Source organism: Rattus norvegicus, chromosome 3 (genome assembly GCF_021556685.1).
Source record: "Rattus norvegicus strain SHRSP/BbbUtx chromosome 3, alternate assembly SHRSP_T2T, whole genome shotgun sequence".
NCBI lineage: Eukaryota > Metazoa > Chordata > Mammalia > Rodentia > Muridae > Rattus > Rattus norvegicus.
The window spans coordinates 141,326,675-141,349,146 of NC_141536.1; the positions used below are offsets into that span (position 1 = coordinate 141,326,675).

The window sequence follows — 22,472 nt, forward strand, 5'->3', positions numbered from 1 at the left end:
CTTTCATATGGAGTCATCCCTTAGTATTTGCAAGATTGGTTTCAGAACTTCACATAGATAACCAAGGTCTCTACATGTTCAAGTCTCATAAAATATAAACTAGCACACCATACACTATGTTTTCCTTTGAGATGGGGTCTTGCTTTGTTTCTCAGACTTATCTTAAACGTCTAGGTTGTCCTTAGATCAGCCTCCTAGTAGTTGGGACTGCAGATTCATGCCACTGTGCCTGTCTTAGGGCTTGTCATCTTTCCCTCTGCTTGGTTTAGAGTCATCCGTGAGTGAAGCTCTAAGACATTACCTCTGGGCACTAGTTTGTGTGTGTGTGTGTGTGTGTGTGTGTGTGTGTGTGTGTGTGTGAGAGAGAGAGAGAGAGAGAGAGAGAGAGAGAGAGAGAGAGAGAGGGGTAGGTTTATATGAGAGTGTTAGTCCTTGCATGCTCACGTGAAGATAGAGGAGAACTCTGGGATTTAGTCCTTGCCTATGATGGGTTATGGGATCAAATACAAGTCAGGCTTGTTCATCGAGTGGCCCCTCCCCTCATCTGGGTTTTATCTTCCTGGCCTGGTTTTTAGTATTTTATGTAGCATACTAGAAATTGTTCTGGGATGTCTAATTGAGTCATATGCTTCTTCTAGGGTGTTCCTGAAAAGAAGGTTATTCCAGCCACTGTCCCTAAGTCACCAGTTTTTGCACTGAAGAACAGGATCCGAGTGCCTGTCAAAGAAGATGAGGTGATTCCCTGGGAAGAGGAAGCCTTCTTTTCCTTTTTCATGACCAGTCGGAGTCTTAATCATTTTTTTTTTTTTTAAAGATTTATTTATTTATTTATTTAATGTATACAAGTACACTGTAGCTGTCTTCAGACACACCAGATCCCATTACAGATGGTTGTGAGCCACCATGTGGTTGCTGGGAATTGAACTCAGGACCTCTGGAAGAGCAGTCAGTGCTCTTAACCACTGAGCCATCTCTCCAGCCCGTCTTAATCATTCTTTATACTTAATGGGGCCCAAAGGCAATCAGCTCTTCTCCGGAGTTGTCTATAAGAATAATATGAATGTCTGACCATCTGTTTTGTTCCTCTGAGAGCACTGAAACTGGCTAAGATGTGACTCAACTTTCAGTGATAATGGGTCAGAGTTTGTAGTTAAGCCTCTGCATTCCTGTAGCTCTGGGATCATGCAGCTTTTGCAACATAGTCAAGGGTTTCCTGAGCTATTACCTCTCTTCCTGAGCTTAGGGAGGGGCTTTTAAAATTCACACGAAGCAGTTACATTGTATTGTTCTTGATACCCAAGGGTCACAAAGGTAACTGAGGGTGGTGAGTTCTGGGACTGTAAGATGTGAATTGTCATTGATCATGCTAGCTTCTTATTATAGCTCCTATTTTATCTATAAATGTGCAGACTTGGGGTAATGTTATAGCAGATCTCAGCATAAACCTTTTTATAGGTTCAGTTGAAACTAAAATACTTGGTAATCTTATGTTACTAGCTTGAACCCAAACAACTTGCTTGGTCCTATTCTGGGTTTGGCAACCATTAATTTCTATCACATGTTTTAGTGGAGTCTGAGTCAGAGTCTAAGGTGTAAGTGTGCTTACTCAGAATCTTTCTTCAAGTCTTCATTTTACCTGTCTGATGTCATTTAGTTATTCCGACAATCCTGTGAGGAACTTGAGAGTCTTTTTTTTTTTTTTTGGTTCTTTTTTTTTTGGAGCTGGGGACTGAACCCAGGGCCTTATGCTTCCTAGGCAAGCGCTCTACCACTGAGCTAAATCCCCAACCCCGGAACTTGAGATTCTTAAAGAGTTACTGTGTCAGTCACTTACCCAGTGCCCTTGCATTGCTTTGACCCATGATGTGGTCACTGAGTGGGCATTGTTTTTCTTTGAAAGGAAAGTCATCCGTGTGGAGTGACTTGCATTATCTGTGCCTTATATCATCTGGTGCTTTCCGAGTCCTCATTCCGAGCTGGGTGAGCAGGGAAAGATGAGTCTCGTTTCTAAGACTGTAGTTTCTCTCTTAGGAAGAGGAGAAACCAGTAGTGATAAAAGCTCAACCTGTGCCACATTATGGGGTGCCTTATAAACCCCCCATCCCAGAGACAAGAAATGTGGAGGTGTGCCCGTTCTCCTTTGATACCCGGGACAAAGAACGCCAGTTGCAGAAGGAGAAAAAAATAAAAGAAATGCAGAAAGGAGAGGTAGGTGGTTCATTTCTGTAATCTGCTGAATACTGTTTTGATCCCTCGAAGGGAACCTTTCCCCTGTTTGTGTGTCTGTTTTGAGCAGTGTTTTTCTGTGTAGACCAGACTGGCTTTGGATATGTGGTTGTCCCCCTGCCTCTGCCTTCCACATCTAGGATTACAAGCATGTATAACACACTTCACTCAGAGTGGTTTATATAAAATTACTATATAGAAATATATATAAAAACATACCTTTAAACAAAAAGTATATGTATACGTGTATATAAAATTACTATTGAGATCATTGTTTCCCACTGATGCCTGCATGACCCACTATGAAATACGTATTGGGCTTTGGAAGAATTTACTGGGAGAAAAACCTAGCAAGGTCCATTGCTTTTCAGCTAGGCCATCCTGCTCTGAAAATTGAATTCTTCTGCTTGTCTTTTCAGGTTCACACACATATTCAGGGGTAAATATTGCTTTATCTCTGTCTCAACTTGCTTTCTGTTGCTGTAATAAAACCAAAGCAGCTTGGGAAAAGGGTTTGCTTGGCCATGTTTTCTCAGATGTTCCTTCCCAGATAACTCTGACTTTTATCAGGTTGACAAAATGTTCACCATCATCCTTGTTAACAGGCTTCTTTTGGTTTTGTTTGGCTTTCGGGATGTTGTCTCAACATGTAGTCTAGGCAGGTGTATTGACTCCTGATCCTTGGAGATCTGAGATTACAGGTGTGGATCACCATGTCTGGCAAGCATTCTTTACAATTTTTTATGGTCAACCTGTTTCATGTTGCTCTTGTGTTTTCTTCTTTATCATTAGGTGCCCAAGTTCAAGGCACTTCCTGTGCCCCATTTTGACACCATTAACCTGCCAGAGAAAAAGGTAAAGAATGCGACTCAAGCCGAGCCTTTCTCCTTGGAGACAGACAAGAGAGGTGCCTACAAGGCCGAGATATGGAAGCACCAGGTAGGAATGGGGAGCGGCTGAAATGGTGGGTGTTGGTGGTTTTTGGGTGTGTAGGTGGGTGGGCACGCTTATGGGCCGCAGGCCTATAGATTGGACCTGTAGATTCACTATCTATACTGAAATCATCTGGGACATCAGATTGGATTATTTTAATATTATTCTGTGTTAACCAGGAATCACATCACGTTTTCTAAAAAAGGCCAGGCAATATTTATTTTAGATTTTATAGGTTCCATATGACTTCTGTCAGGTATTTTCTCCTTGCCTCCCTTCACCCCGTATGCATATTTGATCCGTGGAACATGTAAAGACTGTCCTTAGGTCAGGTTTCGTTTGGCCGGCAGGCTGAATTTTGCTCATCATAGTGTAGTCTCCTGGGGAATGGGAGACTCCTCCTTTGTCGGGAGTTTCTGTACTATCTCATCTATTTCCTTAAGTTGGTGCTTTTGGTAAGAAATAGGTTGGGAGAATTGGTTCTTAATAAGACAGGCTGTTTTTTCAACGTGGTATATGACATAATTGTTTTTTATTTATCATAACAGGTGATAAAAGACAAATGATTGGTTATAGGTTGATATAATTGGCATATAATTTTGCCACTATCCCTGTTCTCTGTCTCACCTCAAAACAAACACTAACCAGGGTTTGATCGACCCTTGGGGTCTAATTACTCATTTAGAAGAAATAAGGGGATAAAAAGCTCTCTTTTGGGGTTGGAGATTTGGCTCAGTGGCAGAGCGCTTGCCTAGGAAGCGCAAGGCCTTGGGTTCGGTCCCCAGCTCCAAAAAAAAGAACCAAAAAAAAAAAAAAAAGCTCTCTTTTTCTTAGTTACAAAGTTCAGAACCTTTAGGATGTGTATTACGGCTATAGTAGTCAAGAAACGTTGAATGCCGCTGTCTGACAGACCTTCCTTCTAACAGCTGGAAGAAGAGCAGAAGCAGCAGAAGGAAGCAGCTTGCTTCAAGGCTCGTCCAAACACTGTCATCTTCCAAGAGCCCTTTGTTCCCAAGAAAGAGAAAAAATCAGCTGCTGGTATTTTTTTTTTTTTTTTAATAAATGTACTCTTTTGGGGGTTGGGACAAAATATCAAACTTTGTGGGGGGAGGGAGGGTGCTAGGACTCAGTTGTATCAGAATAATGCTTTGTCAACAAGAACTGATTTATCTGAAGGGACGGTAGCTTTAGACCCAGCCTTTTGCTTGTGTTGGAGCCAGTAACTCCCCTTGAGTATTGTCAAGTATGTTGGGGCAGACTGATAGCAGACACAGATGGCCTTTCAGGGACAGTCACAGGCTCTCCACACCCAAGAAGGGAGTATGTAGATGAAGGAAGGTTTTGAACACAAAGACTGGTTTCTTAGGCGTTGGACAACATGGCAGGAAGTTGGGATTTGTTTACTTCTGTCTTACAGTAGCCGTGTAAGAGAGCAGCATGCAGGCCTGAGTAAGCCACCTCACCTCGCTTGTCTCATTGCTCGCTCCTTAGCATTTTTCGCCATGGAGTGACTTCACTCCGTGCTTCTCTTTCCTCCTGGCCTAGTCCTAGTGCGGGACTAGGTTCCTGAGTGCTGTGTGTGCATCAATGTTGTCTTTGTTTCTGTACTCAGAGAACCCTTCTGGTTCTCTAGTTCAGGAACCTTTTCAGCTGGCCACCGAGAAGAGAGCCAAAGAGCGGCAGGAGCTGGAGAAGAAAATGGCTGAGATGGAGGCCTGGAAACTGCAGCAGTTGGCAGAAGTCAGGCAGCAGGAAGAGGAGCAGCAGAAGGAGGAGCTGGCCAGGCTCCGGAAGGAACTGGTAATCTACTAGGGGCACGGGCACTCACAAGCCCTGGCTGGTCTCTGTTCTGTTTGCTTGTGGATCCGGGAAAAATTGGTCAGCACCCACACTGACTGTGAATGTAAACAGGCAGACAGCACAGTCTCTCTTGAGTCACCTTGAAAATCAGCCACCGTTTCTTTGAAGTTATTTTCCCCGCCAGGTAGCTGCCTGTTGACTTTGTTCCCAGTACACGTCTGTTTGTTACAGCAGTTCTCAGGGTAGGTCAGTGGCAGCTACCCCAGTGCTGCTCGTCAGTGTGCTAACTCGTCACTCCACAGACGGACGCCTCCTGCTTCCCCAGCTGCCCTTTTTGATTGTTCCTCTTCTGCCTTTGGTTTGGTTTGTGGTTTTGTTGAATACTAAGAGTTAATCAAAGAAGCTTAAAATTGCACTCTGACAATTTGTGTACCCCGACCCTGAGACAGAATTTCTCTGTGTGGACCATGCTGGCCTCAAACTCAGAAATCTGCTTCCTGGGTGCTGGGATTGAAGGTGTATACCACCTCTGCCCAGCAACTCCAGCAATCTTTTTAAATTTATTTTATGTATATAAGTACACTGTCTTCTGACACACCAGAAGACAGCATTGGATCCCACTACAGATTGTTGTGGTTTCTGGGAATTGAACTCAGGACCTCTGGAAGGCAGTTCTCTTAACTGCTGAGCCATCTCTCTAGCCCCCTTATTTATTATTTTATGCATATGAGTGTTTTGCTAGCATGCATGCGTATCCACTTTGTGTGTATGCCCAGTGCCCTTAGAGGTCAGAAGAGGGTGCCGGATGCCCCGGGTCTGGAGTTACAGATAGTTGTGAACAGCTGTGTGGATGCCAGGAATCGAACCTGAGTCCCTTGGAACAGCAATCAGTGCCCCTAACCACTGAGCCATCTTTCCAGCTGCTGTCACAAATGTTTAACTTTATTTAACTTTTAAATGTTTAGCTTTTGTCTGCTACAGTTAAGCAAGGCCCTTCTTCCTAGTAAGTTACCCTGGGGATAAGCTTGAAATTCTAAGTGTGTATGTGCCAGCCAGGGCAATCTCACTGAGCAACAGTGGGAACCTGTTTGGGCTTCGTACTTCTTCTGCCCTGAATCTGTAATTGGGAACTGTAAACCTGTGAACTCTTCTCCCGGGACAGCTGTGCACAGTGGTGTGGGGCTCATCTCAGTGACTTTGTTTCCTATCTCTGCAGGTGCACAAGGCAAATCCAATCCGAAAGTACTCAGCAGTGGAGGTGAAATCCAGTGAGCTGCCTCTGACCGTGCCGGTGTCTCCTAAGTTCTCCACTCGGTTCCAGTAGAAGCCGCCGCATGTACACCACAGGCACAGAGAACACGTTTTCAGACTCACCTACGTGTGTGGAAACATACCTGAGAACTGTGGAGGCCAGGTTTTGAAGATCGAGTTACATGGAGACTTTGAAGCTAATGAGACAGCACTCATTTAGACTCATCAGACTTCCTGTAGTTATTTCCTGCAGACATTAGCTGGCCCTTTCCTGTTGGTCATAACTCTGGCCAGGACTTCAACTATTCATTTTGGCATAGTCTACTTTTCACCTAATCTCCCCCTTCTCCCCCTTTATATATGTATTTTAAGCATAAAATAAAGGCAGTCAAGTCCTAGGTCTGGTTTCAGTCACAGTGTAAGTGAGAAGCAGCCAGTCTGTAGGATTCCTTCTTCAGAAGAGTTTATGGGGGAGCCCTGCACTGTGAGGCAGCAGGGAACCTCCGTAAGGGCACCAAGGAAGTCGACTGCATGGACCCCGAGAGACCCCCCGGAGACGCTGCTGGGCATGTTCTTCATTGTCGGTGCAGACAGTGGAATGTCACAGCCTACAGTTTCCAGCCTGACTGCGAATAACTTCCTTTAAGGTCACAAGGATTTATTTAGTCTCACTGTTTTCTGGAATGCAGTCCACCCTGGAGGGGATGGTGAGGTGATACGGTTCAGTCTGTGTGATAGAGAGCACAACTCAGGCTGGAAGTTAATAGTGGCCTGGCCCCTTCAAAGGCCTGTCCCTGTTGGCTTACACAGGCCAGCTGGGCCTCACAGGCCAAAGTTCTACCACCTCCCAAAGCAAGTGCCAGGCTGTGGAGCAAGAAACACACCAGCCTGTGGCAGGCATTTTATACCTAAATGATGGTCTTCCACCCACGAGTACTATAGCTCACGGCTATTGCCTACCTTCTCTCTAGCTCTTGCTGTCCTAGAACTTGATTCTAGACCTAGAATGGGCTAGCCTTGAGTGATTTTTTTTTTTTTACCTGCATGTATGCACATGGAATTCTTGCATATGCTGAGCCAGTAGATGTCTGTGGAATGTGTCCAATGCTCTGGAATTGGAGTTTCAGACAGTTGTGTTGGGGAACCCTGCTGCTAACCATTCTGAAATTACCAGAAAGCCCCGACTAAGCTGGGTGCAAAATGGTGGACTACCTTTGTCAGCAAGGCTTCCTCCTTTCTACCTGGGGGAGCCCAGACCCCACACTGCCTACCTGCAGAATATCACCTAACCTTGGTTAGATTACAGGCCTAACTTCCTTTCTACCAATACGAACCTGTTCAGTTAGCCCCTGAGATCCTTGGAATGCCTCCTCGTGCTAATGAGACATCTCGGTACCTTTGCTCACCCTGGATAGTCCTACCCCCTCCCCTCACAATATAACACCTGATTCAACCCAAATAAATTTGATCTGTCTTCCCAATGCTGATCCCAGAATGTCCATTTCAGGCCAACAACTGAGGGAGACTGGAGGATCAAAGCTGTGAGATACCATGCACGTCCCAGGAACTAATCCTGGGTCCTCTGCAAGAGGTGTTCATTCATTGTGTGGCCAGGATAGTCCTCAATGTTGTATGTGACATTAAGCCTATTTGTATATTTGGTTTTTGTCTATGCAGTGACCACTTTTAGAATCTATTTCTTACAATGCTCTGTAAATTCAGTGGGGGTGACAAAGCCAGACATTGTTTCTTACAGTCTGATGTGTGATCTTGGTCCTCCTGGAGACCCACAAAGCAGTCAAGCTTAAAATTTCACTCTGGCAATTTGTGTCGTGTCTCCCCTCCCAACCCCCATCCACAGACAGGATTTCTCTGTGCAGCCCTGACTGCCCTGGAACTGTAGAGCACCTCCCCTACTTGTCGACTTTAGATATCTTCGTGCAGCGTCATCATCTGTTAGCTGTTTTATTTCACAAAAACACAGTGCTGCACACATGTGCACTGCTTGGCACTGTCCCACCCTCTGCAACGCCAGTGAGAACAAAAGCAACAGAAACACTTGTTTGTATTTAATCAGGAAGACAGATTATGGGCGCCTGCGTGTTGTGGTTGCTACTTAATCCTGCTCAAATCAACCTGGCTGTGGCAGTGCGCATGCACACACACACACACACACACACACACACACACACACACGCACGCACGCACGCACGCACGCAACCTTTTGTTTTAATGGGCCACTCCTAAACCTCCATGCGGTTAACACACTTTCCCCTCCGATATCCCCAACTCAATTAACTTATTAAAATCTATATTCCATCCTGGCTTCCCTAGACCCAGTGGGGTCCCTGGGGCCTCTCTTTCCCACCTCTTACATGTTGGCTGTCTGTCTGTCCTGCACTTCTCAGGCCTGCTCTTTCACCTTTCCCGCCAAGGTGGTTGTCAATCTTCCTTCCCCTTGCTAGAGAATTCTGAAGCCCCGCCTCTTTCTCCCTGCCCAGCCATTCATCGGCCATTAGCACCTTTATTTACCAATCAAAACCAACTGGGGCAGGGACCCTCAGCGCCTTACATGCGAATTCCTGTGCAATGTTGGGAACCCAGTAATAAATACAGTGTTAAGCAAATCCATGTACTTGCTGTCACATTTCTGAAGAGCCGTCACCTGGGGATTCCGAAGAGGAGCTGTCCAGGAAGGAACTGACTTGCAGCTTGGGCTTGAGTTTGTCGAGGAGATAGTAAGCACAGCTGGATTCTGAGTGCTTTTGTTTAATGTTCAGTGTGGGCCCCTGAGAGACCAAAGGATCCCCTGAGCTGGAGTTGCAGTTCGGCATCCATGGCGTGGGTCTGTTGCCAGATCAGTATGTGTGCCTAACCAGAGCCATCTCTCCAGCCCCTCCGAATGTACTTTCTTGCCAAGAGTTTGGATATGGAGCGTAAGAAACAAAACAAAAAACAGGACCCATCCTTGGGGTACAGATTTGGTTGTCCGTTCTTGGAGCTCTCATTTTTTTCTGGTCACTTGATGTCTTCTCTCCCCATGTCCTGATCCTTCTCCAAGCTTGCCCTCTGTATGTCTCCGCTGCTGTGCCAGCTGCTCACCTCTGGAGCTGGGGATACCTGGCCGTTGCTGGGGTGACCTGGTTGATCATGGGGATATAACTTTGTGCAAGGGCCGAGTGGGACAGAGTATGGTAATCTCTGTTGCCTTCCCCCCGGGGGGGGGGTTAAGGAAGGTGGAGAGGCCATGGCCATCTTGTTTCCTTATTCCTTCAGTCTGTGTCCTTGAGAGTTTCGGTTTCCCACACAGGTAACTTGGACGTTTTTCTGAAGAAAGAACATGCCTGAGTTAAAATTTTGTACATTTTAAGCTGGGCTTGGTGGTGCATACCTTTAATCCCAGCACTCAGGTAGAGGCAGGTAGATCTCCGAGTTTAAGGCCAAAGCAAGATTCTGTTTCAAGAAAATAAATAAATCAACAGATGATGAATCTCTGCGTTTGGACATTTTATACATGGAACTACTTTCCCCAGAATTCTAGTTTTGTAAATAACGCGGTCATTTTAGGTGTTATGTATATGAGTGTAGGTGCCTGTGTAGGCCAGCGGAGTCAGATCCCTGTGGGAACTGGAGTCACAGGTGGGTGCTGGGAACCACTCAGGTCCTCTGCCAGAGCAGCCTACACCGCCCTACACTGAGCCTCAGCCCCCGCCCCCGCCCCCGGCTTTCATCTTTCATTAGTTTCCATTTAAACCGACATTTCCTAAAATAAATTTGAAAAGAGTTTACTGGATTTTTACTAAGAAATCCGGCTAACATTTTGCCGGGCAATTTTGTAAAATCCCCAACATTTGATGTGCAGATTGCTGAAGTTACCACAATTTAGAGCCCATCTCGAGACGGTTCTCACTGGTGTGGCTTCCTGCTGCCTCTTTCTATACTGAGGTCGCTGTCAAGATTCCTTCGCCCATCCTTTGCTTTTCTGGAGTTTGGCTACCATGTTGGCTGCTGTTTCCTTACATAGGTCCCTTCCCATGGAGTTTCTGTCACTGGGAAGTAGAGCTGAGGGGCTGGCAGACTGGTTGGTATTGCTTGTTATAGCATTTCAGAGAGACCTGAATACAAACAGTTGTCTAGCAGGATGGGCTGGGACTCAGCTCACAGCTCAGTACCGTGGGGGGTGGGGGGCGCGCAACCTTGGCTGGAAGAGAACCTGTGATTTTTTTCAACACTGTTTACACAATAAGTGTGACAGTAAGTATACTATACTGCCCCTTGTCAGAGAAATAACATGCTACGTAGACCGCACGGCTGCCCTTTCTTCATCTCCTATTTTTCATCAGTAACCCATTATCTATCCTGTTTCGTTGAAAGGTTTTCGTATGTGCCCACATACATTTAGCCAGGAGGTCTAGGAATCCAACTTAGTCCCTTGTAGATGTGAGGCAAGTGCTCTACCACTGAGCTATCTCCTCAGCCCTCCTAAACGGCAACAGAAAAGGCCATGCTCTTGGAGGCACGTAGCAGAAAAAGAATTAAGTTCTAGCATACTGCACCGATTTTCATTTTTATTTTCAAAACAGGGTTTCTCTATGTGCCCCTGACTGTCCTGGAACTTTCTCTGTAGACTAGGCTGCCTCAAAGACTCATCTGCCTCTGCCTCTTGAGTGCTGGGATTAAAGACGTGCACCACCGCTTCCATTTTAAAAATTGTTTTTTGGGGTGGCTGGGGAGAGGGAACAACCTTATAGGAGAAGGGGGAGGGGGATAGGATAGGGGGCTTATGGATGGGAAACCAGGAAAGGGAATAACATTTGAAATGTAAATAAAAAATATCCAATAAAAGATAAGTTAAATAAAAAAATTAAAAAAAAATTTTTTTTACAAAGTTTGTACACGGCATGCATATGGTTCAAAGCCTCGAAGGTAGAAAGATGTCCCACCTGCTCAGTTGTCCTCCCTAGAGATGGCGTCACCAGTTTCTTGTATCCCAGTGCCCTGGCAGCCTCTGCACACATGTTCCCACCTCTGCCTTTATTTTGATACACAAGTCACATGACTCTTGCTCTTTTCAGTGTTTCGTGGCTTTGAATGATGGAAATCCTGCACTGTCTTGAGTATGTCCTGGCTTCCTGAGCATGGAGCCTCATGGGAATCTAGCAAGGTGGCAGTCGTGAAGCCCAGGGGCAGAGCAGCAGCTGGCCTTGGCTTGGCTGCTATTTATTAGCTGGAGGGCCTGCTTGAACCTCTGCTGTGTTTACTTAGCCAGAGCTCCCTACTGGCACGGCTGTTTTTGACCTCACCCTGTAGCTCAGGCTGGCCTTGAACTCATGATCCTCCTGCTTTATCCTTCCAAGTGCTAGGATTACATGTCCATACCTCTGGCCCGCCTCTAGCATCATTCTTTTCAATTTCGTAGAAGTCTCTGGGGGAAGTTTCTCAATGCTGACAGTAGCAGTTAAAAAAGCTGTGAGCCACGTGGCTAGGCTCCTATTTCCGAGGAGGCTGAGTTTCAGTCTGGTGGTGTGGATCGCTCGGAGCCGGTCAACATTTCTGAAGCCTGAGCCGCCATCTGCCTCACAGCCTGCTGGGATGCTCATTTTAGGCAACATATAAAGTTTCCTGGAGACAGGACAAACCTAGGCCTATGGGAAGAGCAGGAAGGTTAAAGTGTGTGGTGCTTTGAGCAGTGACGAAGGTGTAACCAGGGAGCCCACATGTTTGCTCCAAGGCCAAGAATTCCAGGACAATTTGTTACTAAGTTAAAGCCAGCAGTTGCTACAGAAAAGGTGGGCAGAGACATGGGCCTTGTGTTTCCACTGCCTTCTGATATACTCACTGTCTTGATGCTGTCAGGGGGGAGAGAGGAGGATGGTGAGCATTGCTGACGTCCCAAATGGCGCCGATGGCTTTTGCTCTTTACTGTCTTTCGTGACACAAGCTGAGCTCAGGCCAAGCTATGACTTGTGTGCTGTGGTCCTGGGATCCCCGAAAGCAGTGTGCGAAACTGTCGCTCACTTGGAGAAAGTGTGGTTGCAGTCAGGCAGGCTGGGGGGTGGGTTAGGTTTATCAGGAAAGATGCCAGCCTAGAGACATCAATGCTTGCCCTTCCCGGTATTCCCGGCCCCGGCACTGTGGGCAAGTGCCTGAACATGCCAAGAACCTTGGCCAAGGGCTCTTGCCCTGCTTGATTGGGCTTCGACAGTATTCTCGGGTCTTCTTTCAGGAGCAAAGGTCAGAGAAGGCAATCTCAGCATGGCAGACTATTAAACAATAAACGTGAGAAGCAGTTTGGAGGTTACACTGTTTGACAGTGTTTAGTGGTGAGGGGAGATGAGTCTCTAGGCAGGAGCCTAGACTCACTCTGTGCAGAAGCCATACAATATTGTCTTAATCGCCTCTCCTTACTGTATCTTCTTTAAATTATTATCTTCTTCCACTTGCCAGTCCTCCTCGTTAGTAAAATATAAGCTTAAAAAAAGGGGGGGGGGAGGGACAGAAATCCTCACAAGTAAATGAAATGACCTGGGAGGACGCCTCATTTGCAAGCCTGTGACCTGAGTTCAATCCCCATCAATCCCCAGAACCCATGTGATCCGAACCAAGTGCACTTGTGAGCTCTTGTCATCCTGGTGCTGAGGTGTGGGCAATCAGATTTCTGGGGCCAGCCTAGCCTACGAGGGGAGTTCTAGGTCAATGCGAGTCTCTGTCTCCAAAGTCAGTTAATTAATGTATGTGTGGGGCCGAGTGGGGAAAGGTGCTTTCTGCTAAGCCCTATGACCTGAGTGAAATTCCAGGAACCCTTATGGTAGAGAGAATGGATGTCCCCAATTATTCTCTGACCTCCACGCATAAGCGAAGGCACACATACATACACAGTAAGTAAATAAATGTAGTAGTATTTCCAAAGGGAAGGAAAAAAGAGACTAGGGGGCTGGAGAGATGGCTCAGTGGTTAAGAGCACTGGCTGCTCTTCCAGAGGTCCTGAGTTCAACTCTGTGTGGTGGCTCAGAACCACAGCAATGGGATCTAATGCCCCCTTCTGGTGTGTTTGGAAAATAAATCTTTAATTAAAAGAAGAAGAAGAAGAAGAAGAAGAAGAAGAAGAAGAAGAAGAAGAAGAAGAAGAAGAGGAAGAGGAAGAGGAAGAAGAGGAAGAAGAAGAAGAGTATAAAAGATTCTTTTAAAAAATAAAGAGTGTTCCTAGGAACAAGACCCAAGGTTGTCTCTGGCATTCACGTGCACACACATGCTCCCAAACACACACAAATGCACACACACAGGAACACAAGTTTCCCTAAACGCTACTACAGTCAGGGATAAGGGAAGACAGAGTTGGTAAGGTGCCTGCTCTCTAAGCATGGAGACCTGAATCTGCACTCCAACACCTATGGACAAAGCCAGACCCAGGAAGACCCGGAGCTCTGTGGAGCTCAGTCTGAGATCCTGTCTCAATAAGGTGAGGGGTGACTGAGTGTCTGACAGTGACTTCTGCCCTTCTCACACACATGCACCTGTATACCTGACGGACACAGACAAGCACATGCAACACACCGTCTGACCCACAAAAAAGCACGCACTTTTATTTGCATGTTATTCACGCTTGCAGAGCAGAAAGCCGCTTCGAGCTAACTTGGTGCCCACATTACTGACACCCATGGCCAGCAAAAACAAAACCTAAAAAAAAAAAAACCAAAATAAAAACCCAAAAAACGTATTGGCGCTTAGCCAAGCCTTGCTGGAACTAATTCTAGCTGTGTTGTTTAAAACCCAAGCTTGCAGCTACATTGTTACAGTGGACCTCTTGTCCCACTGCCTTCAGGTCAGATTTGAAAAGAAAAGGCCCTTGGTCTTTCTTACTCTGGGGGCTGCGATGTGAAAGCGTGGGAGTGGAGATCATAATCTCACTCCTGTAATTGACAATCGACCATCTTTAACACATCATGCCTCTTTTCAGAGTCTCAGTTTCCTCCTGTGAGGAAGGTTGAACCAGGACAATGCCTGAGGCTCCTTTCATCTTAAATACCTTCACAGTTTCCCCTAGGTGATTTCTTTAGACACTGCCATCCACTTTCATGCTTATGTTCTTCTAAGGCCTGCCGCACTGCACCGGGAGAGTGCCCCCAGCTCCCAGCCTGGTTTTTCCACATGCACTTCAATAAAGCACATCGGAGGCCAGTGTGCTGTCTAGTTGAGGACTGTCCAAGTGTTGTTCTTGAAGCGGAAATCTAGCCCAGATCACTCCAGGGGACTAATCCCTGAATAATGTTGTCCTCTGACACACACATATTTTCTGATGTTTCGCTTGACCTTGGAACTGGTTAAAGACTGCACAGAATGTCCAATTACTAACAGACTCCATAGGCCACCCCTGGCCCCATCCAAGATGCCCCCCCCCGAAGTGGTCCTTCTGTCATTGGAGGTGGTTTAGGATATTACAATAAAATTGACACCTCATCTTTCTCCTTTTTATTTCTTCCCACAGCCCTTCACTTCTATGGCATTGGTCACTAAGGGGACTAGTTGCTTTGCATCCTTGTCCAAAGTTCAGGAGGAACACGGGATAGTTAAATAAACCTGATATTAGGGAGGAGTTGGGAGTTGCTCCTCTGGCCTCATGGCCTCCTGCATGACATTTGACTTTTCTGGACTTCGAGCTCACTTTAGTTGCAGAGATGGGGGTAGAGATGTAGCTCAGTGGGTAAAGTGCTGACCTGGCATGCCCAGAGCCCTGGGTTCAATTCCCAGTCTCTGTGTTAAAACCAGCCATGATGGCAACTGCCTCTAATCCCAGCAGTGGGGACTAGGAGAGTGGGGAGCAGGAGAAGCAGAAGTTCAAGGTCATCTTTGGGCTATATCAAGTTTGGATTTAGCCTGCCAAGCTAAAGACTCTGCCTACAAAAGAAGACATGAGGAAGAGAAGGGTTGAAACAAATGGGTCTTTCCACCAGCTTGGTGAAGGGGAGGTTACTCCAGGTCTAAAAAATGACCTTGGGCACTGGGCTCGGGGCACCGATGGTGACTGCTAGCTTCTGCGATCAGGGCCACATGACCACATTTGAGCCACATATTCAGTTGTCAGTGGGTATGTGTCACCAGCCGTGGCCAGAAGCCCCTGCTGCTTATCCTTTGACCACCAGTCTGGCAGGACAGGCTCAGGGGCCCTTAGTTAACAGCCAGTGAAAAGAAGCTTTCTTTTGCAAGGGAGGAGGCTCATGGGAATTCACAAAAGCAAGAAGAGCTGGGCATGGGCTTTAGCTGAGCGGGTGGCAGTCTGTCCTGCTGGCTACGGGCTGCTGTCTTGGTGATGGGCTCCCTGAACTTGGTTTGGACTGTTCTCGGCTTCCTGGCCTTCGAGCATAGGCTTTTCCATCTTTCTTGAAGTTTGTAGTGAGGGGATGAGAGACCAGTGCAGGAAGGGGTCAGCTTGGCAGGATGGTGAGGTGAGTGTCAGTGTTTCTTTCCATGCACTGACACTGTTGTCTATTGCCACGAGCTTCCAGGCAAAGGGGGGGGGGGGGGTTCAGCATCTTGGCCCGAGACCTTTCTCCACGAAGGCTCGGAGATCGAATCGCCCAGAGCTAGAAGTGCAAACTCTCCACCCTCATTGTGGGCCCGATGAATCAGACACCCTGGGGATGGGCCCAGGCAAATGTGTTTTCATGGGCCCTCTAAGGGAGAGTGTCTCATGCCTAAACAAGGGGACCACTGTGCCAGGGAAACGACCTGCTGCTCCTGACTCAGGTTCCCATAGAGCTGGCGCTACTCTCTCATGTGACCCTAAGTGCCCAGGCTAATCAGAAACAACCAGCTTGAGCGTGCTTTCCTTCCTACCCCGTGCCCTGGGGAGTTTCCCTCTCTGGCTGTTCCAGCTCCTGAGTTCCTTGAGTGGGTGTTTATCTCTTTGGTAAGACAGCAAGACTAGGAGAAAGATGGGGACAGATGCCTTTCCATGGATCCTTCCAATAAGTCACGTGACAGACCAGAGGATTTTTTTTTTCAATGCTGCTGAAAGTGACAAGGTCTGTCTACCCCCAAAGTTTCTTGGGGAGAGCCTGTGCATGGATGTGGGTTTTCTTCAGGGGCTCCTGGAGGGTAATGCCTGGGCCTCTGCTTCTGAGCTAGGGCTTCCCACACAGAACTCAACATTGTGTGTGTGTTGGGGGGCCTCCGGCTAAGCCTTTCACAGACAATGGGATAGATCCTTGCCCTTTTAAAACCTGTTGCCAGCGGAACAGGCATGCCCTCGATGTGGGCCATGGCCTGCTAGATGTGCAGGCTCCTGCCTGGGTTGTAGCAGCTGCTGGTCATCAAAGTCACAAGCTTCAGCAACCCTAAATGATTGCCAGAGTGGTCCAGGTGTCAGGTCAGCTATATCTAGGCGGAGCCTCCTCAGCCCCTGCCTCACTGTTGGCTTGGATACCCTTCATTGTCCCAGGCAGGGCCCCATCCACCCAGCAGCAATTTGGAGCTTGCCAGGCATCCCCTCATTCTTATGGTCACCCAGCTTAGTTAGCCAAGAGACCTGGAGATTTAAAAATAGCACAGAGGCAAGCCAAGGCCAGGAGCCGCCTGTCTACACAACAGGACAGAACACGCATTCCCCACTTCTTGAGCCATTTCCTGGGATCATGTGTTGAGAATAACTCCCAGAACAGGTTACTGACTCCTGGGTCTGAACTCTGCACAGTCCAGCACTCCAGGACCCATCTGTAATTCACTCTGTCGCTTTGCAGTCCATGCACTGTGCTCAAGCCTGCTCCGGGAACATTTCCTGTTCTTGGAACAGCTGCACCGGACTGGGGTACCCTCCTGCCACTTGATCCTATAGGGAGGTGTCCAGTGGCTGTGGGCAATTTTCAGATGACCTTGTTCCTCTGACGTCATTAGGCAGCTATTTTTAGCTTTGCTGTTTATGCTGCAGAAGTTAGGCTGGGGTGGGGGAAGGGGCAGAGGAGGGGCTGGGCTGCTTTCCCTTGTCCCAGAGCCATGCCAAAGAAGGAGCATTTATTCTTCCATATTAATAGAACTCCTACGGGGGCCACCAGTTGATGACAGTGTCTCAATATTCTTACTTTTTTTTGTTTGTTTGTTTGTTTGTTTGTTTGTGTTTTTAGATAAGGTCTCACCTCATATCCTACCTGCCTCCTCCACTTCCTTGGTGCTGGGATTAAAGGTTTGCACCACCACGTCTGGTTCTTATTTTCTTCACACAGGACTTTACTTTCCAGTGGCCATTGCTTCTGGCACAGAGTATAAATGAAGCCTGTAGGGTCCAGGGGGTGTTCAACTTAAAATTCTGGTTGTGCCTCTGAAGCCTCAGGTCTCTTTCTCCTCTGCCTCAGTTCCCTCTTAGAAAAGGGAGTAACTTTGGCATCTACTTGGTATGGTGAGAGCAGGTAATAAATCCTGGCTCTGGGACAGAGTCAGCACAGCGTGAATATCAGTGTCTGTCACCATCGACCACAGCAGCACCATGTACCACTTGGGACACAGGGTTGATGGCAATGCGGTTCTTAACGCCTGGGTGTGCAGGATCGGGAATGGCCGTACAGCCTCACAAATCAGAAGGAGCATCTGCCACGCACATCACTTCCTCCTACCCCTGGAGGGCTTTCAAGGCAAGGGAGAAGTGGTTTCTGTCCCAGGGAAGCCCCTGGCTGCACCTTAGACTCTTCTGGGGAGACGCCCCTTCCTTAGGCTCTGATCTAACATGCCTGAATTCAAGAGGGGCAGAGGCATCTCTCTCTCTCTCTCTCTCTCTCTCTCTCTCTCTCTCTCTCTCTCGCACGCACGCGCACACACACACACACACACACACACACACACACCCCAACAGGTGCTTCTGCGTGCACTGTTCTGGGCTAAGAGGCAAGGATGTTCATCCTCAGACGGTTCCTTTGGCTCTACTAATGAGACTTACCAGGACGCTGCCTGCCTCAGCTAGCCCTCTCTGGGGACTCGGGCTTTTCAGTCAGTGAGTGGTCTCTGGCCTGGCTGTCTTCCATCGTGGGTTTGCATATGAACCATCTGAAGTGCTGCTCAAAATGACAAAATTCCTAGCACCCCATCCCAAGCAGCCCTCATCTGAAACAAATCCCAGAAATTCAGTCGCTGAGAAAGCTGCTGAGAGCAGCATTTGACCACAGGCAAGACTTTCTGTGTGTTTCAGATCTCAGCGTCCCCCTTTCCATGCTCTGTGCATGTGTGTCTGTCCTGACATGGTTCACTTATTTATCTATCCAGTCATAGCTATAACGGATCATATAAGGAGCTAGAAAATCCAAACCAGCAAAGAGACACTTAAAATGTCCCCGTTGTTGTCACCTTACCAACCAACATCAGCAGCACCGATGGGGGGCTGTGGCAGGGACAGGGCTTTCTCCCAGGCCTGGGAAGGTCTGACAAGGCTCAAAGTGGGTGAGGGCAAGGAAAACAATGTGCTGATGACAGCCCCAGTGACTCTCAAAGAAGGCTTGGAGTGGAGGCCGAGGGAAAGGCCATTGCTCAACTGCCTGGATTTTCCATCACAGCGAAGAGGAGCGGGGAAGGGTCAGGCGGGGAATGTCTCCTCAAGCAGGTCCTTGTAAAGCCTCTTGGCCTGACTAGTTTCCTTTGGGGAGCCAAGAAGCAGTGCTGGGTAGAGTTAACCCCTGCATTTCCTGTGAGATTGCCTGGAGACGGGCAGGAGCGGGAGGCCGAGCTCCTGGAAGGCAGAGCTGCCCAGGGCAAGTGGCCTAAGGAGCCGTGAACTCTGGCTAGAGAGGCCTTCTCTCTGGCCTTGTTAAATCCAACAGGCATAATTGCATCCTGCTGACCTTAATTCCCCTGGCGGGTTTAATTGGGCCTGGCACTGCCCCACTTCCTGTTTTGGCCCTACAGAAGCAAAGGGCGTCTGCGCAGCTGGCACGGGGCAGGGGGGAACCCCTTCATGAGTTAGGTGGGCAAGGGTTCTGGCAGCCTGTTGCAGGGTTGAGGAAGTTTCCCTTCCCCGCCCCCTTCTTCCAAGACAGTGCTGAGAAGCCTGGGGACTCCCTGTGGAGCAGCTGACAGGACCAAGTCATCCAATACAGATCAGAACCACTCCAGCCTCCCATCCCAGCAGAAGGCACTTTTGGTAGAACAGGCAAAATAGCTGAGCTTTCTCTGCGCCGGTCACCACATTACCAAGTCCCTGGCCCTTTTGCTCTGTGACAAGTGCTCTACATACACAGGCTGGGTACAAATTCTCAGCCATGCTGGGTGCCCACAGGTCTCTAAACAATGAGTTTCCTTCTAGGAGCAAGTGGTCCTCCAGCAGAAGAGACCACTGGGACACATGTCATCCTCATAGCTGGTGGTCTCACCTCCATTGTAGCAGTCCTGACTCCTCGCCCTCTTACCCAAGAGTGCTGCTTCTAGATTAAAGGCACAATGTCCTGGGCTGGGGAGACCCACTCACCAGAGAGCATTGCACCAGAGACAGTCAGCTGTGAGGCAGTCGCTCTCCTGGTGGGCACTGTACAATACTGGTCCTACAAGCATGAGGGCCTGAGCTCCATCCTGGGTGCTCATATAAAAGCTTCGAGGGGCAGCACTTGAAATCCCAGCACTAGAGAGGCCAAGAGGTAGATCCACAGGGCCTAGCCGGCCCTGCTGAATTGGTGTGTTCTAGGTTCAGTGACAGACCCTGTCTAGCTTGTGCTCTACTGCTGTGATAAAACACCATGACCAAAAGCAACTCGGGGAGGAAGGGTTTATTTCTGCTTATAGTTGACAGTTCACCACACAGGGGAAGCAAGGAAGAAGCTCAAGGCAGGAAGCTGGAGGCAGGAACTGAATCTAAGACCGTGGAGGATGCTGCTTACTGGCTTGCTCCTCCTTACTTGCTCAGCCTGCTTTCTTATACAACCCAGGACCCAGGGATGGCACCGTCCACAGTGGGCTTCTGCACCAATCACTAATCAAGAAAATGTCCTATAGATTTGCTGTCCTATAGGCTTATAGGCTTGCTGATCTAGGCATTTTCTCAACCTAGGTTCCCTCTTCTAAGATGACCCTAGCTTTCATCAAGTTGACAAACAAGCAAACAAAACCCACACAGGTAAAGCAACCGAAGAAGATGCAGTGACATCGACCTCTGACCCCACTACCCACAATGCTCCTCAAGGGACTGGCCAACGTCGGCGAGAGTTCCTATTAATTATTTTTATGTGGGAATCCTAACAAGAACAGCAGATTAGAATAAAAATCTGTTATGACGAGAGCTGGCTCTGAGTCTGATCATTTTGATGCCACTCACGGGGCTGAGGAGGTTTGGGAAAAGCCATTTATCTCCCACCTTCTCCCTCCCCCACCTCAGTCTCTGCATCTTTAGCATGAGCAGCACTCAGCCTCTAGGGACTCTCATGTAGGTCCTGGGAGCTGGGTAAAGGAATCTCTTAGCATCATCAGACCTGGCTTTTAGTGGCCCCTCATTGAGTGCCTGACAGGAGACACATTGATAATCACAGAGGTAACCAGGGGATGTCTTCAAGGGCCACCACAGTAAAGCAATCCAGACTCTTAGCCAGCCTTGCTAGTCACTGGTCTATTATGGTAGGCACATGAGAGTTACCATGTATCCCTGCCTAGACTATGAATTCATCATGGGAGCAACCAAGGGGCATTGGGCATGAAGAGATATCTAACCTTTCAAGGTAAACCAAACCATGCTGGGGAAAGAGCCAAAGAGAGGGCCAGGGGTGTCTTTCTCACAGGTGAGGACAGGAGAGACATTTCAAGCTTCTGAAAGCCTTGGGGGAGAAGGACATGGCAGAAGGGTGTGAAGCTTCTAATCTGTATCTCTAGCTTCACCATTGAGAGCTTTAGCCTTCCTCACCTTCATCCAGAGAGTGGGGTGAGTGTGGTCCACGTCACCACAATGACAATACGCAGTGGAGAATTCAGACAATGCCAATGGAAAGTGCTTGGTGGCCCGGACTCCCTTCCTTACCTTAGGTGAGGTTAGGTTCACACCCAGACCAGCCCCTCATGGGTAAGGGCTCCACAGACATTGCTTAATTTTGCTTCCTGGAAGAGGAATGTTGCCTGCTGAACCCTGAAGAAGAGGAACAGTGAACAGGATCAGCCCAGAGAGGAGACCGAACCAGGGATGGGGGAGGGGCTCGGACTTTCATTTTTGTTAGCTTGTGTCAAGCGCCTTCCATGTCTGCTGGCTTTCAGAGAAACCGTGCATTCTAAAATTCAATATATTCTCACCGCTCAAAGGAAACAGTAAAAGAACCGAAGAGGTGACATTTGTCATCTCAGCGCTCTGGAGGCTGATGAGGGAGGATGGAGAGCCTAGGCTACTGTGGATCATATAGCGAGACCCTGTCTCAACACCAAAAATAAAATTAAAACAAGATAAGAAGCTTTGACGCCCCATTTCCAGCCAAGTTCTTGACAAAGACGTGTGCACAAGTCACAGACCCTCCGTGCTATTTCACACCGATTTTCCCCTTGGGAGGCTACTTCCTATCGGTCCCTTAGCAGCTTCCTAGTCCCTTTCACAGCTCCTCGTTTCCCCCACCTTAGAGGTTCCTGCCTGCCTCTGCAGGGCAATGACCAGCAGTGGTGAGCCACTGGAAGGTTTGCCTCAGTTGGGATCTGAACCCAGAAAGCTACCCCATGACCTCGGCCTTGGCCAGTGCTCAAGCTTCCTTCCAGAAAAATGTGGGCTGCCAGCCCCTGGGCAGTGGGGAGGACCCTACAGCATGGTCCTCCCTACCCCATCTCAGCCTGAACACCTTGAGCTCGGGTCCCCATCCCTAAAGAGACTTCCCATCAACCTCTTCTTGGGGAGGGTCATCTTATATTTCCACTGGCCTCCCTCCGCTGCCCAGCCAAGCCTCCATGGCCCCAAAGAATCCAAGAAAAGAAAGTTTTCCCTAGGGGAGGAAAATCAGACCTGTTGACAGTGAAGTGATCCTGGCATGATTTCTTACCCAGAGATGGTCTGAGTAGATCCGGATACCTGGGGCACAGGGCTGGGCACTGGGATCACGGCGGTTCTCCCCAAGCTCCTAGAAACCCAGAGAGGTATGGCATAGAGGTGGGCAGAGCCATTCCTGGGCCTGGGCATAGTCTTGCCCTTCAGCCTGCCCAAAGGCCCCTCTTCTTGAAGCCCCTTCCCGTATCATGGCCATAGCCTGCTCCCAGGGCCCAGATGCCCCCTCCCTTTTTCTTCCTAATGGTTCCAACGCCATTCTACCCCATGTCAGGCCGTGGGAAGAATGCCG

At 48.3% G+C, this 22,472-nt stretch overlaps 1 protein-coding gene and 1 long non-coding RNA gene across 12 annotated transcripts in view; one reads left to right on the forward strand and one right to left on the reverse strand.

The window, feature by feature from the left end:
* Window positions 1-6,608, forward strand: part of Tpx2 (TPX2, microtubule nucleation factor) — a 42,000-nt gene extending 35,392 nt beyond the window's left edge. For 4 of the 11 annotated variants that reach the window (NM_001107790.3, NM_001434081.1, NM_001434080.1 and 1 more), the window contains 6 exons: window positions 639-734; window positions 2,032-2,208; window positions 3,019-3,165; window positions 4,086-4,197; window positions 4,772-4,959; window positions 6,176-6,607. In NM_001107790.3, the coding sequence (NP_001101260.1) occupies window positions 639-734; window positions 2,032-2,208; window positions 3,019-3,165; window positions 4,086-4,197; window positions 4,772-4,959; window positions 6,176-6,283 (828 nt within the window). In that variant the 3' untranslated portion in view covers window positions 6,284-6,607. Of the gene's footprint in view, window positions 1-638; window positions 735-2,031; window positions 2,209-3,018; window positions 3,166-4,085; window positions 4,198-4,771; window positions 4,960-6,175 lie in introns of all 11 variants that reach the window. The other 7 variants (NM_001434082.1, NM_001434084.1, NM_001434083.1 and 4 more) reach the window with 3 other exon arrangements.
* Window positions 6,609-8,264: 1,656 nt separating this feature from the next.
* LOC102553350 (uncharacterized) lies at window positions 8,265-22,468 on the reverse strand. The gene is made up of 3 exons (XR_015684722.1): window positions 22,179-22,468; window positions 21,185-21,289; window positions 8,265-9,537 (listed from the first exon to the last, which is right to left on the reverse strand). It is a non-coding gene; the product is annotated as an uncharacterized LOC102553350 (long non-coding RNA).
* Window positions 22,469-22,472: the final 4 nt, after the last annotated feature.